General features: G+C 40.6%; 1 protein-coding gene across 2 annotated transcripts in view; it reads right to left on the reverse strand.

Moving 5' to 3' along the window:
* Positions 1-11413: 11413 nt before the first annotated feature.
* The window catches only part of MAP3K21 (mitogen-activated protein kinase kinase kinase 21), a 56442-nt gene continuing 52590 nt past the window's right edge, over positions 11414-15265 (reverse strand). For both annotated transcript variants that reach the window (XM_081039162.1, XM_081039163.1), the window contains exon 10: positions 11414-14224. In XM_081039162.1, coding sequence (XP_080895288.1) covers positions 13800-14224 — 425 coding nt within the window. In that variant the 3' untranslated portion in view covers positions 11414-13799. The remainder of the gene's footprint in view (positions 14225-15265) is intronic.

Raw genomic sequence — 15265 nt, forward strand, 5'->3', positions numbered from 1 at the left:
GATGAGAATCACTTATAGAGATGATAAGTGAAATTCCTAATATTTTCCTCCTAATAGATAAAATTGTTATTAGAGCAGCCTGGTATAATGGAAAAAGGTTAGAGGATGGGAGATCTGAATTTCGTTCCCTGCTCAGCCTCCAACACACCTTTGGACCCATGGCCAGCTGCTTATTCCCATCTGTGTAATTTGTAGGATAGATTAGATGATCTCTCAGGGTCTTTTCAGCTCCACCATTCTATTATCATAGTCATCAAATATCCATAACCGTTTTAACTCTGATAAGTACATGTCTGTTAGGTGATAAATGTCCTGTTTGCTTGATGGTAGACATAGTCCCTCTGAGGTCTGTGGTATGCTAATGAGGGAGGAATTTTTTTCTCTACCTGGACACCTCTTTTTGCTTTTCAAAGCTGACAAGAAGAAAAAGCACACATAGTAGCTAATATATACCAGGTACTATGTTAGGTACATAGCATGCATTATATCCTCATCAAAGGTGAGGGGTGGACAGGGCCATCTCTAATGTATGTATGCATTTGTTTATTTAAGAACTATTTCCTGAGAGCCTCTAACATGCTGATGTTGTTTCAGGTGCTAGAGATACAACAGTAAATGAGAGATAAAACTATGACATTATATAAATACCAATTTATCCCACAAATATTTATTAAATGCCTACCATAGGCCAAATGCTCTGCTAGCGGTTGGAGATACCAGAGCGAGCAAATCTCTGACCTCATCACATTCCCAAGTTGGCAGACTAAAACAATAAAGGGACAACGTTAATAACACAAAAGTGCTGTAGAAATACTGGAGGGACATACAATAGCGGGAAATATACCTTGACCTTCATCTGCTCAAAGCATGAGTGAAAGATGCTTCTGAATGCCACAAGTTGGAAGTGATCTCTTTGCTTATTTACTCAAGTCCAAGATTCTGCCACTGACCTAGCTACTTTTAGAAGACAAATTTAGGTAAAGAATAATAAGTGTAGCATCTCCACTTGTACATTTTCATCTTTCTCCCTCTTATTCTGTTATGGATTTTTTTGTTGTCAGTGCTGCTTGTGTCTTTCTGTGAGAGAGCACTAATACACTCATTGTTGAAGCCCCGTTCTTGGAGGTATTGGATTCCACACAGCCTGGGCTTGTCACTAGCTCAGCGTATTACGAATTACTCATAGGCATAAAGGTCGAGAAGAAACCATCATCCTTCTTTATTCAGCTCAGTTTGAAACTATTGGAAAGTGATCCCATTTCACATTCTCTTCAATCTTTATAAGATTCTGGAAATGGACACAGTAGGGCCAGATGGTTGAGATGCCTGGAAACGCTCCAAGTTCACACAAGTCTAGATTTAAGCAATTAGTGGTTAAAAAAAAAATGTCCTACTCAGTTTTAAAAAGCCATAGGTTGGGAGCATTTCAGTAAATCACTGAAGTCTCAGTATCCTAACTTCCCCAATCAACAAAAGACAACATTTTAAGAGGTTTGGTGTGGAAAATTCAAATAAATGCTGAAAACATAACATTAAATTACATTTAATTTGTTACTTTTGATTGAAGGCTCTATATTAACTTCACATTAAAACAACTATTAATAGACTGTAACGTGCTATTAGCAAATGTCCATGTGTGATTTGTAATATGTGCTGGGGGAAAAATAAAACAATACCGAAACCACACACACACACAATAAACAAAACAGTTCTAAGAATTCCAAATTCAGGAGTATGAGAGTTTATCCAATCATCCTAGTTAATAGGACTGTGTACCTGTTTACATTCATTCAACAAACACTTATTGAGTGTCTACTAAGAGACTGACATGCAGTCCCTCACTACGGAGATGGAGCAGCTTTGGGAAGAGAGTGAAAGTTTTGCTGCTGAAAAGTGAATCCTTAAGTGGATCTTGAGGGATGTGTAGGAGTTTATGGGGAGATGACATATGTTTTGGCAGTGGGAGAGGAAGGAGACAGAGGCAGGGGATGGAGGAAAGGCAGGAAAGGCGGTCCAGGCAGGGGTAAGAGCCTACACCATGGCGAGAGCCATGAAACCACATCGCAGGCTGAGGGAGCCCCAAGTTCCAGTGCTGGGGAGTAAGACAGCCGTGGGGGGCAAGGCTGACGACGTCGGCTGTCACTGGTGGGGAGGGAGCCCTGGACAAGCTGAGGGAACTGCCAAATTCTGTTCCTGAATGGAACCACTGATACGTTTTAAACCAGAGGGATACAGGATAGGGCTGTTTTACGGAGGCTCCTTGTATCACTTTCCGTCGCCCCCATGCCATTGCGCATGTATGCAGCAGTTCAGTGCCTCAGCATCGCAGCCCTGTGCTGTCTTCACGTTGATGGACTTTCTCTCGGCACAAAGCACTGGGACTCTCAACCCCCGTAAGCCCTGGTGGCCGGTGCTTTCCTCAGGTGGTTACCGTCTTTAAGGGTTTCACTGTGCAAAATAACTCCGAGGCGTAATGGTTGTGTAAGGCATGGCGCCACCCACCTGATTGTTGATTTTTTGAATGTGAATCAAAAACAGTGAAAGCATGTTTTCTGGTTTCAAAAGACAATTAACTATGTGTGTAAAATCAGTGCCCTGAACCACCGTGTGGGCTTAACCGCAGCGTGTGCTTCCATAGATGACAGCAGCTAGTGACTCCGGCAAAAGATATTTTGGGTGGTGGTGTTTTTATGCAATGATAGGAAAATGCCTCCTACATTACGTTTCTAGCACGAAAAAAAGTTAAAAGAAAGCTTTCATATTTCAGAACAATGGTAGTGCTAATTTTCAGATGATTAATTCGATTTTGAAAGTTAAAGAGTCATTTTTGTCCATGCCTTCACCTACACGCATAAAACCATTTCAAACGACCTTCAGCCAAGACTCTCACTTTCTTTGTGATCAGTTAGTCATCACTAGAGCTCTTTCCCAGTGTTATTCTTTTATGCAGGTAATTGATTTGAACTGCGTGAGTTCATCTGCTTGAACAGTATAGAGAATTGATAGAAGCTTGGAAAAAACTTCTTAGCCCAAGAAAACAGGGACAGGAAAGGCCAGAAAATACATACTATTTGTGCAATTTGAGTAAACAAAACACTCGAGAAAGGAGGCTTGTGAGCTACTGTCCGTGGGCAGCCAGCACCGTCTCCACTCCTTGCTCTGTGCTCCCACGCCCTGCACGAGAGGGGTGCATGGGAACTGCGTTCTCTGGACATCATGACAACAGGGTTTTACATACGTTTTGCCAATGAGATGGACTTGCCTGAGCTTTAGGAATCAGAAGTGTGGTAGAATCCACTTGGCTTCGTTTATCAGAAATGTAGGTTTGTAGGTTTTGTAGGATATGTAGGTTTCTGCATACACCTGTGTCTCTGAAACACCTGAGCAGCTCTGTCTCCTGTCGGTCATCTACTCAGATAGGACATTGGCAGTGGCTTTCTGGAGATTTCTGACCTGGTGGTGACAGAAACAACGTCCTGGTTGTAACCAAGGGTGCAGTGGCAGACTAGAAAGACCGTGGTCGACCCTCGACTTTTCTTCTTCTGCCCTCCCAACTGTTCTGTAAGCATCTGATTTCCTGTATTAAATCCCTGTCTATTGAAAACACCTAGAATGGTTTCTATGTTTCTTTCCTAATCCTGACTGATACTGCAAGACTTCATTTAAATTATTTTTAAAAGGTCAAATGTTAGCCCCCCTTTTTAAGACTATTTACCATGAATTGTTAAAAGATAAAATTGTTTTTTAAAAAAGATAAAATTGTTAAAAGATAAATTATTAAAAGATTAATCTCATGCTGTTTGCTCTTACAAACCAAACAATTTACTTACAAAAAAATTAAGCCATTTCTTATTATTTTACTTTACTTGGTGGTTCATTACAAAATCAAGTTCCCCAAGCATAGTATTGGTTGCATAGTACGGTAAGTTTAAAGCCGTGATTCTTAAAAGCGGAAGGGTGACTTTATCTCCCAGGAGACACCTGGAGACATTTTGGGTTGTCATATTGAGGATGAGGGTGCTACTGGCATCTAGCGGGTGGTGGGCAAGGCTGTTACTGAACATCCTACAATGAACAGGACAGCCCCCACTACAAAAAATTATCAGGCCCAGAAGGCCACAGTACCACAGCAGGAACACCCTAGTTTAAATAAAGCTTAGTTCCCTGTAATTACACGCCCATTGATTCTTGGCTAGGACTCTTCCACAGATCTTCATTGTACCCCCCAAATCATTCATTTCCTTCTTGCTTTTCATCTGATTAAGCTCACCACTTTGGCTCCCTCTACTTCCTAGAAAGTTCTGCAGCTTACTGGATTAGCCTTTCCTCTTGTGAAGAGCCAGTTCCCACCAGGTATTTACTATGGCCCAGCTGACTGGGCATGGGCAGCGAGGATAATCCAGGTAGGTCGGATACAAGGAGAACTTCAGTTATTTCCGTGCACAGGGTCACAAAATTACAGCATTTGAAGGAATCTCAGAGAAATCTAAACGCATACACTCACCTTAGAGATGATAAGACTGAAGCCCACAGAGGTAAATTGACTCCCTCAGAGATATTTCTAGATTGCTAAAATTCTATCTGGTAGTATCCACAGGACTTACAAAGTTTTCATCTTATTCCAAGACAGGATGTTCTTGAATAGAACAGTTAATTTAAAAAGATGGAGAAAAACATTTTTCTGAATGCCAGTCCTACTTGGCACATCCCAAGATCATTTAACCTCTCAACCCATCTTAACTCGGGATTAATCAGCTCTCAGAGGGAGTTTCCCAGGCTCCGTGGGCTAGATACACGTCTCACCTCAGGACAGGATGACAGAATATGAGTTAGCTCCAGAGGCTTCCGACACTCATCAGACCTTGCTGGCTCCTCCAAGAGAATCTGCAGGTACCTGGTAGTTGACATCACTGCTTGCCTTTCAATCTTCTTGATAACATTTTTTTAAATGAAAATAACTTGAATACCTAACAGTGCTAAAGAGATAAAATGAATTTTAACATATCAATATGATCATCAGATTTGCTGGCATGACAAAAAGTACTTGCAGAAGAATATTTACTGGTATGGAAAATTATCCAGAGTACATTAAATGTGAAAAACCAGATGATCAAAGAATAGGTAGTGTCATCCCAATTTTGATTTAAAACTATACATATTTGATTTGATTTCATATTCTCCCAATGTTTCCCCCCACAGTATATATCTTGAAATCAAATATGTGTACTGTGGGGGAAAATATTGGGAGAATATGAACCAACCAAAATACTAAAAGTGATTATCTCTGAGTATTGTGATTACAAGTGAGGTGTTTTTTATTTTCCTTCTTAGCACTTTTCAGAAGTTTCCAGCTTCCCTAAAATGAAATTTGTAATTTTAAAGGGACATTTTGCTAGTTATTACCACCATCTTAGCACTGAAGAGGCCAAAAGAATAAGGACTGAAAAGGGATACAGACCTCTGCTGTCAAGAGGCATTACCTCATTTAATCTTCACTAAACGCTATGAGATAGATACGACTATTGCAATCGTTTTACAGATTAGGAGAATGAAGCTTTTGGGGGTTTCTGAAACTCCCTCGAATGCCCAGTTATGTGTCACATTGTGAAGGTCTGAAGCCAGACAGTCTGACTTTACATGTGGACGCTAAACAATTCCACGATGCTGACAAAGGATGTTCACTGGATCGTTTTCACATAATGGTGATAAATGCGAAACATAATGATTCAGCTGTAAGATGGAGCAGTATTCAGCCATTACAACTCATGTCGTATGAGACTCTTTATAGACCCTGGAAATGGTCTCGATGGACGGACCTGCGAACAAGCGAGGGCAGTACGTTCTGCTTTAAACACCATTCAAGTATCTGTAGATCAGTGGAAAGATAACTGGAAAATGTGGACCAAATGTTAACCAGTGGTTATCTCTGGATGACGTGCTTGTGTGTTGTCTTCTTGGTGTTTTACTGTGAGTTCCATGTTTTCTCAATTGAGTATTTCTTTTGTAATTATAAGGAACATATTAAATAAACACTGAGGCTTTAGTTTGCCATTCGAGTCATAGAGAACACACCATAATGTTATTTCACGAAGTTCTTCAGTCCGGGTGGGTAGTGAGGAGGTGTGTGGACAAAATGGCACAATGAAATATGGTTTACACAACGTCACCACCTGTCCAACGTTTTGATTTTGGAGGTGTGCGGTCAGACGTGACGTACATCTGTTAATATATGACGTGCATCACAGACAGGTGAGTCCCAAGGCGTAATTAACATCTGTAAAGCCAATACCTCTCCCTTACCTTGAAAGAAGAAATGTACTGCTCTGCTTTCCTGTCAGTGGTGAAATTCCGCAGAGCACGTGATGCCATCAAAGCAAACGATACACTGTCAGAGCCAGATCTGCAGAACGTGGGCTGTTTGCGTGAAACACAGTGCTGCCACCAATTCAGACATCTTTGGGCATCGTGTTTAATAGGCCTTGTTATAGCACGGAACATGCCTAAGGAAATGTTTACCTCCAGAGGGAAAGGAACTACACACGCCCAGAACATTTCAGCTTAATTGGCAATAATTAAATGGACCAAAGAGTATTGTAAACACGGCGATGTAACAAAAACAAATTGAGAGAGATTTCTACCATGATGTCCTCTATATATTTTATGGTGCACAAGAGAGATTGCAGTCTTTCGACTACATAAAGTATTAATGTTGTCTTTAGTTTTGCGATTCCTTTGTTAACGTGGAAAATGTTAACACTTAAGGTTGTTTAAATTGCCTTTTCTATAAGTACAAGAGTGAAGCCAGTGGTCGTCTGGGGGGTCGGCTCTGTACCCGTCCTCTGCTTTAGGTACTACCATCCTTTGAAGGTGAATCATTTGATAAACCAAATAATCGTGGTGTTGGGTGTGACTGTGTGTGTGAGGGTAAGTATGTGTGTGTGTCAGTGTGCGTATGAACGTGTGTATGTGCGTATAAGTTCATGTGTGCTGTATGTGAGTGAGTATGCACTGTGTTTAAGTGTGTTGTATATTTGTTTTGTTGTGAGTTTAAGTGTGTTATGAGTGTGTTTCGTGGATAAGTGTGTTTGCGGTATGTGCTGTAAGTGTGGGTGTGTTGTCTGTTGTGTGTGGGGATAGGTGTGTTGTGTATATTTAAGTGTGTGTGTCTTCTTTGCTCCCACAGGGAGCATACAGTATGGCATACAGTATGTGATCAGTTTATGTTTATTAGGTAAATATTAGGGGACATTGATTAAGCAGATATTTTTAAATGGATTGTTGAGTGCAGCAGGGGACTTCTTTTCCAGCCAGTGACGCTTAATGGTGGGACACCTACTGCTTGAGACACTGGTTCAATTCTTCCTGGGTTGATGTAGACATTTGGGGATTGGACCTAACAAGCAGCTATAAAACTCCTTCCTTATCTGCCTATTTGGAGTAGGTATATAAAAAAGATCACTTTATAAAGATCACCGTCTCGTTCCTGTGTAACCATCCCTTCATCCCTTCAATTACATCCCTGTGTAATTGCTCCTTCATCTTTTCAATAACTTCCCAAATCACATCCATTATTTTCCCTTTTTCTTCTAAGGGTATAAATTTGGTGGCAATTCTTCAGATAATCCAGCTATGTTGTTTCCTTGTCTGTGAAATAATATGTATATAGTGCCATCTAGTGTGCAGAAAGCAGAAAATTCAATGCAAGCAAGATTCTTCAATTGGTAAAACATATGTTGAGTTTGGGAAATGAAGAGATATAAGGAACAACTATTACCAAATTCGTTGATTCGAATCATGTTTGCACCTCTATGAATAACTACTTGTTCCAGAGGAAAAGACTTGGCTTATTAAAAAATTCAATGCTTATTAAGCCTTTATGGTTAAACATAGAGATTTTTTCTAGTTTTTAATTAGAACTTTGGAACAGTCATGGGCCACTGCTTCTTATATGGTCAAATCTTAAGTTAAAACAAAACAAAACAAACAAATTTTCATTCTTTAGCAGAATCTTTTTTTTTCAGATAATATATTTTCTCACAGATGTATGATACAAGTAGATATTTATTTCCTGTGGAAAATGTTACTTAAATAGACTTAAATGGACTAAGTTAAAACTTTTTGGAGAGACTCCATTAGAATGTGTTCTGATTTTTGACATCCAGATTGAGGAAAACGTTCCCCCCGGGTCCTTGCCAGGACCCTTGGTGGTCCTGGAAGCCTCTTCCTTTGACATCATAGCCCCCGGGATTTTGTAGGGAGGCAGAACTCAGTAGGACTGCTTCCTTTAATAAAACTGGTGAGCGTCCATTTCCAGTTAGGAGGGCAATGAGTGTTGCTAGCTCCAGAAAATGGGGGTAATTCTCAGATAATATTAGCCTTCAAAGTTTTGTTACGCATGTGAGAAGTTGTGATGCTTTCTACTCTCTGGGTCACATTTACCCACGTGAATTGTCCTTCTTCTTTGTATCCCGTCCTGGCTCTCATCACTCTTTTCCAGAGAGGTTTCTTCTCTACATTCCTCATCTGAGTCATTCAGCATCTTGACCTATCACCAAAATTCGATGAATCCAGAATCTCTCTCCAACTGCAACCTCTGTCTCAAATTCCAGCTCCACCCGACAAGTGGAAGTCTCTATAGTTTTTGTCATTCAGAATGGCAGACTTTGCCTCTCCCCAGAATGATCCCCATTTAATCCATGCGCCAATCCTCCTCGGTGTGTTTCATGTCCTGTCGATGCCCACAGCCTCCCTCTTGACTGACCACTTACTCTTCTCTGCCTCCCACAGCCAGTCCTCCCTGGTGTAGAGATTGGAAACTTCACCTCATATGCTCCCTTTCCTCTTTATTCTTGCTATGGGACCGGGTAAAATCTTCTCCTGTGACTCCAGACGTTCCCTCTCTGTTTTACACGGTCCCATTTATGACTACTTCATATTCAGTATTTGGAAGCTGTTCCAGTCTGTTATGGAATGAATTGCCCCTGCCCATTCATCTGTTGACGCCCTAACCCCAGTATCTCAGAATGTGACTGTATTTGAGGGTCTTTGCAGAAGTAGTTAGGAGGGAAATGAGTCATGAGAGAGCGTCTTCTTATTAGAAGAGGAAACTGGGGAAGCACAGATGCAGAGGCAAGATCATGTGAAGACACAGGGAGCACACCCTCAGGCCAAGGAGAGGGGCCTCTGGAGGAGCCGCCTGCCCACTTTCCTCTCAGAGTTCTGCCTCCACTGGCCTTCCGACTCACACTACGTCATCGCTTCCCTGGGTCTCCTACCTGTCAGCCTCTCCTGCAGAATTTGAACTTGCCAGTCCCTGCATTTGCGAGACAATTCCTTAAAGTAAATCTCTCTCTCTCTACCTTTCTCTCTAATGTACACTCCAAGTTAAAACCTGTAATTGTTCCTTTTTAATGCACAATGCAGTGCCAAAGCTTTCCACTAGTATTCAGAATCCTCCATAGCAACGCCCCTAAGTCCCAGTCCAACTAATTTCTTTCTTTCAACTACCCGTTGATCAACATGCTGAGTGTTTATTGACGACCAAATGTTTAACTCTTCACAAACTTCTTCCTGTGCTTTAAAAGCATCAACTAGATTCAGACTGGACTCAAGTCTAGCAGGTGCCCTGGTGAGGGTGGGGGTGGGGAGTGGCGCTGTAACTCCCCACGGCTGGTGCTGTTTACAGGAGGAAGGTTAAGGGAGGAGCAAATTGAGGGAAGGCAGGGACTCCAGAATTGTATTATTTGGGTCATGTCTGGCTTGAAATGCCTCAGACATCTGAGGTGAGATGACAAGAAAGCAGAATATGTTCCAATGGAGCTCTAAGGTTAGGATGGGGCTGGAGATAGAAAACTGAGTGATTTGCCTTAAAATGCATTTATGTAAAGCCATGGGGTTAACACCATGAATTTAGATGTGTGATGGTCCTTGAGCCAAAAGGAGAAAATGCTTCAGAAGGAGTTGGTAATAGGCTCTGTGAAATAAAGGTTCCATGTATGGGATGGCTGCATGAGGAGGTCCAAGGACCCACTGCCCAGGGAAATAAGCACAACTGATGAAAATTAGCTTCTTAAAAGATTTAAAGCCTCTAGGAATTGTCTTGAGTGCACCCAGCAAATACATATTTATTCCAAAAAATACTCAGTCTTGGTAAGAGCAGTGAGTCTGTGGCATGAGCCCTACAGCCTGCTCCCTCCTCCACCCCCACCAGGCTCAGCGGGGCTGAAAAATAGCGAATTTGGAGTCCACTGTACGGTCCATTAATTAAGGCTTCATCTTTCACTGTGTTTGAGCACGTTGGCCTTTTCAAAGCGTATAGAGAGCTTAAACCCAATTATTTTCCATTTATGCTGCAGTACTTAATTTCACCGCTTGTAAACCCATCCTTTTTCTGAATTGATCTGTTAGAGATGTTTTAATACTTCCTATTTCACCTTACACGTATTAACCACTATATTAACCCACTGTATTAACCATGGTTAGCACTGCTTTTAAGTAAGTGCTCATACATTTGTAGAATTCTAACTTTAAAAGAAAATCTCTTCTTTTTGGTGAATGAAAAACTCTTTGCATTTCATTTACAAAGCTCCGATTTCAGATGTCTTCGTCTCCTGTGCTATGTGCATAGTTACAAGGGTGAACAGGTAGGATGTTAGTGACCAGGTACAGGTAGGTCTTTGGAAATTTACCAAAGTTCTCAGTGTTGATTTACTGTCTAATGAAATACAGACAGTACTACTCACCTCACAAATGTTATTACAGAGAACAGGAGGTTCTCTTACAGAGGAACCTAGGAGCTGCTCAACAGAGGCTGAATCTCCCTCCCTCTCTCACGGTAGGGGATGCTTGAATCTGCATGAAATGCTAAGATCTGCTTTGTCACCCAGGCTTTTATCGCTTAGTAAGAATGACCAGCTGTTTGGTGGTTTCTGACTTACACATGTGAACAGTTAACGTGGCTCATTAGTCACATTCCTGTAGCTTCAACGGACAGTTAGTTCTCATACGAACCCCTTGCTGCAAAAGCGTGCTTTCTGAGAAGCTGGACTTGCAGATTCTCACCAGGAAATGCAACTTCTCAATGCATACGTAAACCTTTGAATAACATATTTCACTATCCCTTTAAAAAAGGTATTAGGTTTGTACAGAAGTAACTGTGGTTGTTTCAATTATTTTTAACCTGTTAAACCACAATTACTTTTGCACCAACCTAATATTTAATTCCATAACTCATTTAGTGGTCTTCAGTTTAATCGCCTTCAGTTAACACCTGGCTTATTAAGCATTAGTAATCTTTATTAACATACTGTTCCTAATCGAATACAAAATAAATCATTACAAACTGAATACAAAATAAACTATTACAAACTGTCGTCACAATCATCAGTAGATCAAAGCCACGGGGCAAATGGGCTAGCTATAAAACAAAAAGTTTATTAAAAAAATAGACAATATGTAAACATCTTTTTCACTCACAAGGCTTCATAATACAGCATATTAGGCCCAAGCCTCACCTCTGCAGTGGGAGCACCTTAATTGTTGACTAATAGAAATCAGCTTAATTTATCTTTCAGTGAGCTATTAAGTCTATACGAAAATAAATAACCAGATTCTGCTAAGTATACACAGAGAAAATCGCACATGTACAATAGATCTCGCCCCAAAATAGCTATCTGCAGTAACATGTGAGAGCAAGTCCTTAAATTGCAATTATCTTTTTAAATAGCTTCATTTCTAAATTAATTACAATGTAGAAATGACTAAAATAAAGCTCAACGGGAGCAGGAGTAGAGTAGAGGGACAAGACAGATGACACGCTGCACGCCCCCCACCCCACACAATGTTTGGTAGAAGCAAAACTGAGAACCCAGTTTCCGTACCTCTTCTTTCATGTATATTGTAGGCACCCCCTCCCTTTATTTTTGGCTGGAGCTTACATGCCCGGAAATGACTCAGTACAAAGCAGCCAAACATAGTTTCAAATGAGGTAAAATTTAGAGGAAACCAGATCACGATGGTCTAATTCAACAGCCACCCCAAAATAAACCCAAATCATAGAATGGACAATAATAAAACAAAATGCAATAAGTACCTGAGATTTTGCTGCAATCTTAAACACAAGACTGTTTTCTTTAGGGCAAAATGTGCTTATGTTACTATAATCCTTTTATGCCCTGCTCGTCATCTGCTGGGCCACACCTGCTACGTCATTGAGATGTTCCAAAATGGCCAAATAAAACTTCCCTTTTTCTCTCTATAGGTATTTTATTGTAATTGATTTAATTTAAATTTCTGACATTTCAGTTAGTAAACCTTAACCAAGGTAAATTTTTAAATAAAATATCAAGTAAAGTTTGTGATTTACTTTTTCACTATATGGAAAAATTTAGACATTTATTGTCTGTCATATGAATAACCATATTCTAGTTACAGCAGGGGAGCAAAATAGATTTAGCAAAAGAAACCCAGGCAAATTTACCAAGCTCCTGGATAACCACTTCTGTTTCATAACTCAGTAGTCTCTTCGTATCATCTACGTATGATTCATAAGTCATTCCTTTATAATTTTAAATCATTTAAAATCCTCATCCAAAGGTCCATGTTATAAACCCATATGTGAAAATAATCTGTAATATATTTGTCCTTTCCACCATATCAGCTTATCTCAACAAATGTCTAACATTTGTTCACAATTAAATGAAATGTGAAATAACTACAAAATACTTAAATTCTAACAGCATTGCTATTTCTTGACTTGGCAGTGTTTCTCTCCAATTGTATTTGGGATTATTAATTATGCATTTAAATAGAGAATATCAAACTTAAATGATGTGTTTATAATACATAATATCTGTGTCATTTAAAAATTTTTAAAATTCTACTACAAAATGAAAACACTTTACCCTTCTGGAGACCAAATAAATGGCTCCTGAAGAAGGAAGAACCTTTTACAGTAGGAAGAGCCTATGCTCTGGAGACCAAATAAATGGCTCCTGAAGAAGGAAGAACCTTTTACAGTAGGAAGAGCCTATGCATGAGACTCTCAGGTATACATGATCCGTGCGGATCTTTAAAAAAATCTATTTTGGTCTTCTAATGGTAACATTTTTAAAGTTACATTCAGTAAAACTTTTACAAGTTACATTCAGTAGAATTGCTCAAAGAGAGAAATAGTGCATAATTTAGGTGAGAATTGGGCCTATTTATATATTTTAAACCTGGTACTGAGTTTAGGTAGTTGAAATAGGTCTTGGCATCTATTTTAGACCTCAATTAAAAAAAATAGATACCTTTACTAATATCACATTATTTTTGACTTTTTGTTGCACAAAAGGTGGGAGGGACGGAGGGAGGGAAGAAGGGGGAGAGAGAAAGAGAGAGAGAGAAAGGAAGAAGAAAAGAGAGATGAGAGGAAAGGAAAAGGGAAAGAAAACGAAAGAAGGAAGGAAACAAAACAGTGTACTTCACTGCATTTCTGTGTACTGGCAGACCAGGATCTAAGTGAGAGCAGAGCATGAAAACTGTGCTTAAGGTAATCCTACCAGCATAGTTTTACGTGGCTGCACATTTCTGGTTTTACACCTGTGTGTATTGCAAGTTACTAGGTAGGAATCCAGTGGAAAAAGTACATGCAGACAGTTTACAGTGACCCCATCCATGTTGGGGGAAGTTACACACCCATTACCATGTTAGGAACATGGCCACCGCTTTGAAAACACAGCAGCATGAAGCAGTTCAAAGGTAGACACATTGTTTTAATTTGTTCACCTTAAAAGAAATGCTGGGACAGCATAAGGCACTTAAGACAGAAACTCCTTCTCCAGTTCGTATATGGACGGCCGGCCGCTTCTGCTCTTTATCCTGCACAGAGGCAGCGTGCAGTCCCGACTCTGACCCTCCACGTCAGCGTCCAGTAAGGAAGGCACGTGCGAGGCAGTTCTGCCCCTGGCCCCCTGGCAGCGGTTGGGGCTTGGGCCGGGACCAGCCCCCACGGGGTTGGCCTGTGCGGGCTGAGGTTCCGCTCCCTGGGAGACTGGCAGGGCATCCGCGGGGTGTCTCAGGGACGGAGGGTGAGGCAGTGGCACAGTAGTGATTGCTCTTTGTTTTCCAGGCAGGGTCTCTCGTGGCAGGTTACTGTGAGGGCCGGATGAGGAGGGGGGCGTCCCCAAAACCCACTCAGGTGGCAGTGTGGGGACGCCTGCATCTGAGATGAGAGTCGCAGCAGCTGTGAGAGAGCAAAAACAGTGTGTGATTACACGACCCTGACTTCTAAAACAAGGCGTGTCGGGGAAAATAAGTGCAATGGCGATTCAAGTGGGTAAGAAAAAAATAGCCTTGAACACAAACATTTTAAAACTGTTTGGACATAATGCTTGCTTGATTTCTTATGAAAAAGTCCTGCAAGGCTGGAAAAAAATGCTTTGAACTATGGAAACTGTGTCTGGAAATGGACTAAGTCTCCAACCAAGCGCTTGGACTAGTCGGTGATCATTAGAATTGTTTTATGAACAGGGTAGATTTCAAAATGGATTAGATAAGAGTGAAGTTTGGACTTTTAAAAATGATGGTTAATATGGTTAAACTTCACTCTCAGATTATATTTCAAAAAACTAATGAAAATGGAGAGCGGTCAGGTGTTTACATGTTACACTTTCTCTTTTCCAACTGACTTATTACAACTCTAGCAAATAATTATTGGCTTATAATTAGGAGGGAAAAAAAGGTTTCTTATGGGGTTATTGTGGTAGGATTTCTCCTTGTGCAATTATAAATCACAAATACTTCACTGTATTACAAAAGGGCAATAAACCAATTTATCTAAAGGCAATGAACAATCTGGAAAAAAAATCATGCCTAGATATAGTACTTAAAGAAAGGAGGGAGAGGAAAAGATAAAGAGAATGATACCAGTTTTGGTTTTTAGATACTTTATAAACAACCCTAGTGGAACATGTTACAATCTAAAATGTAAAATTTTTGCACACATGATCTCACTTCATACTCACAACAGATCTATGAAGTAGTTGTAATTATCTTCACATACAGAAGAAATAACAGCTGACCCCCAGGGCACCAAGTGTGCCATTTGACTCTTACACCTGCTAAAATCCATCTGCACACAAACTGAGCCGCAAAGCTGGGTGACACAGAAGTCAGGTGTGACGGGGGAGGTGAGGTGGCCAGTGTTAGTTCTGGCTCTCCCACTCATGACTGATTTGGACAAACGACCTATCTTTTCTACCATGAGGGACGGGACGTAGGGCAG

This window comes from Rhinolophus hipposideros (assembly GCF_964194185.1).
Source record: "Rhinolophus hipposideros genome assembly, chromosome: 26".
Taxonomy (NCBI): Eukaryota; Metazoa; Chordata; class Mammalia; order Chiroptera; family Rhinolophidae; genus Rhinolophus; species Rhinolophus hipposideros.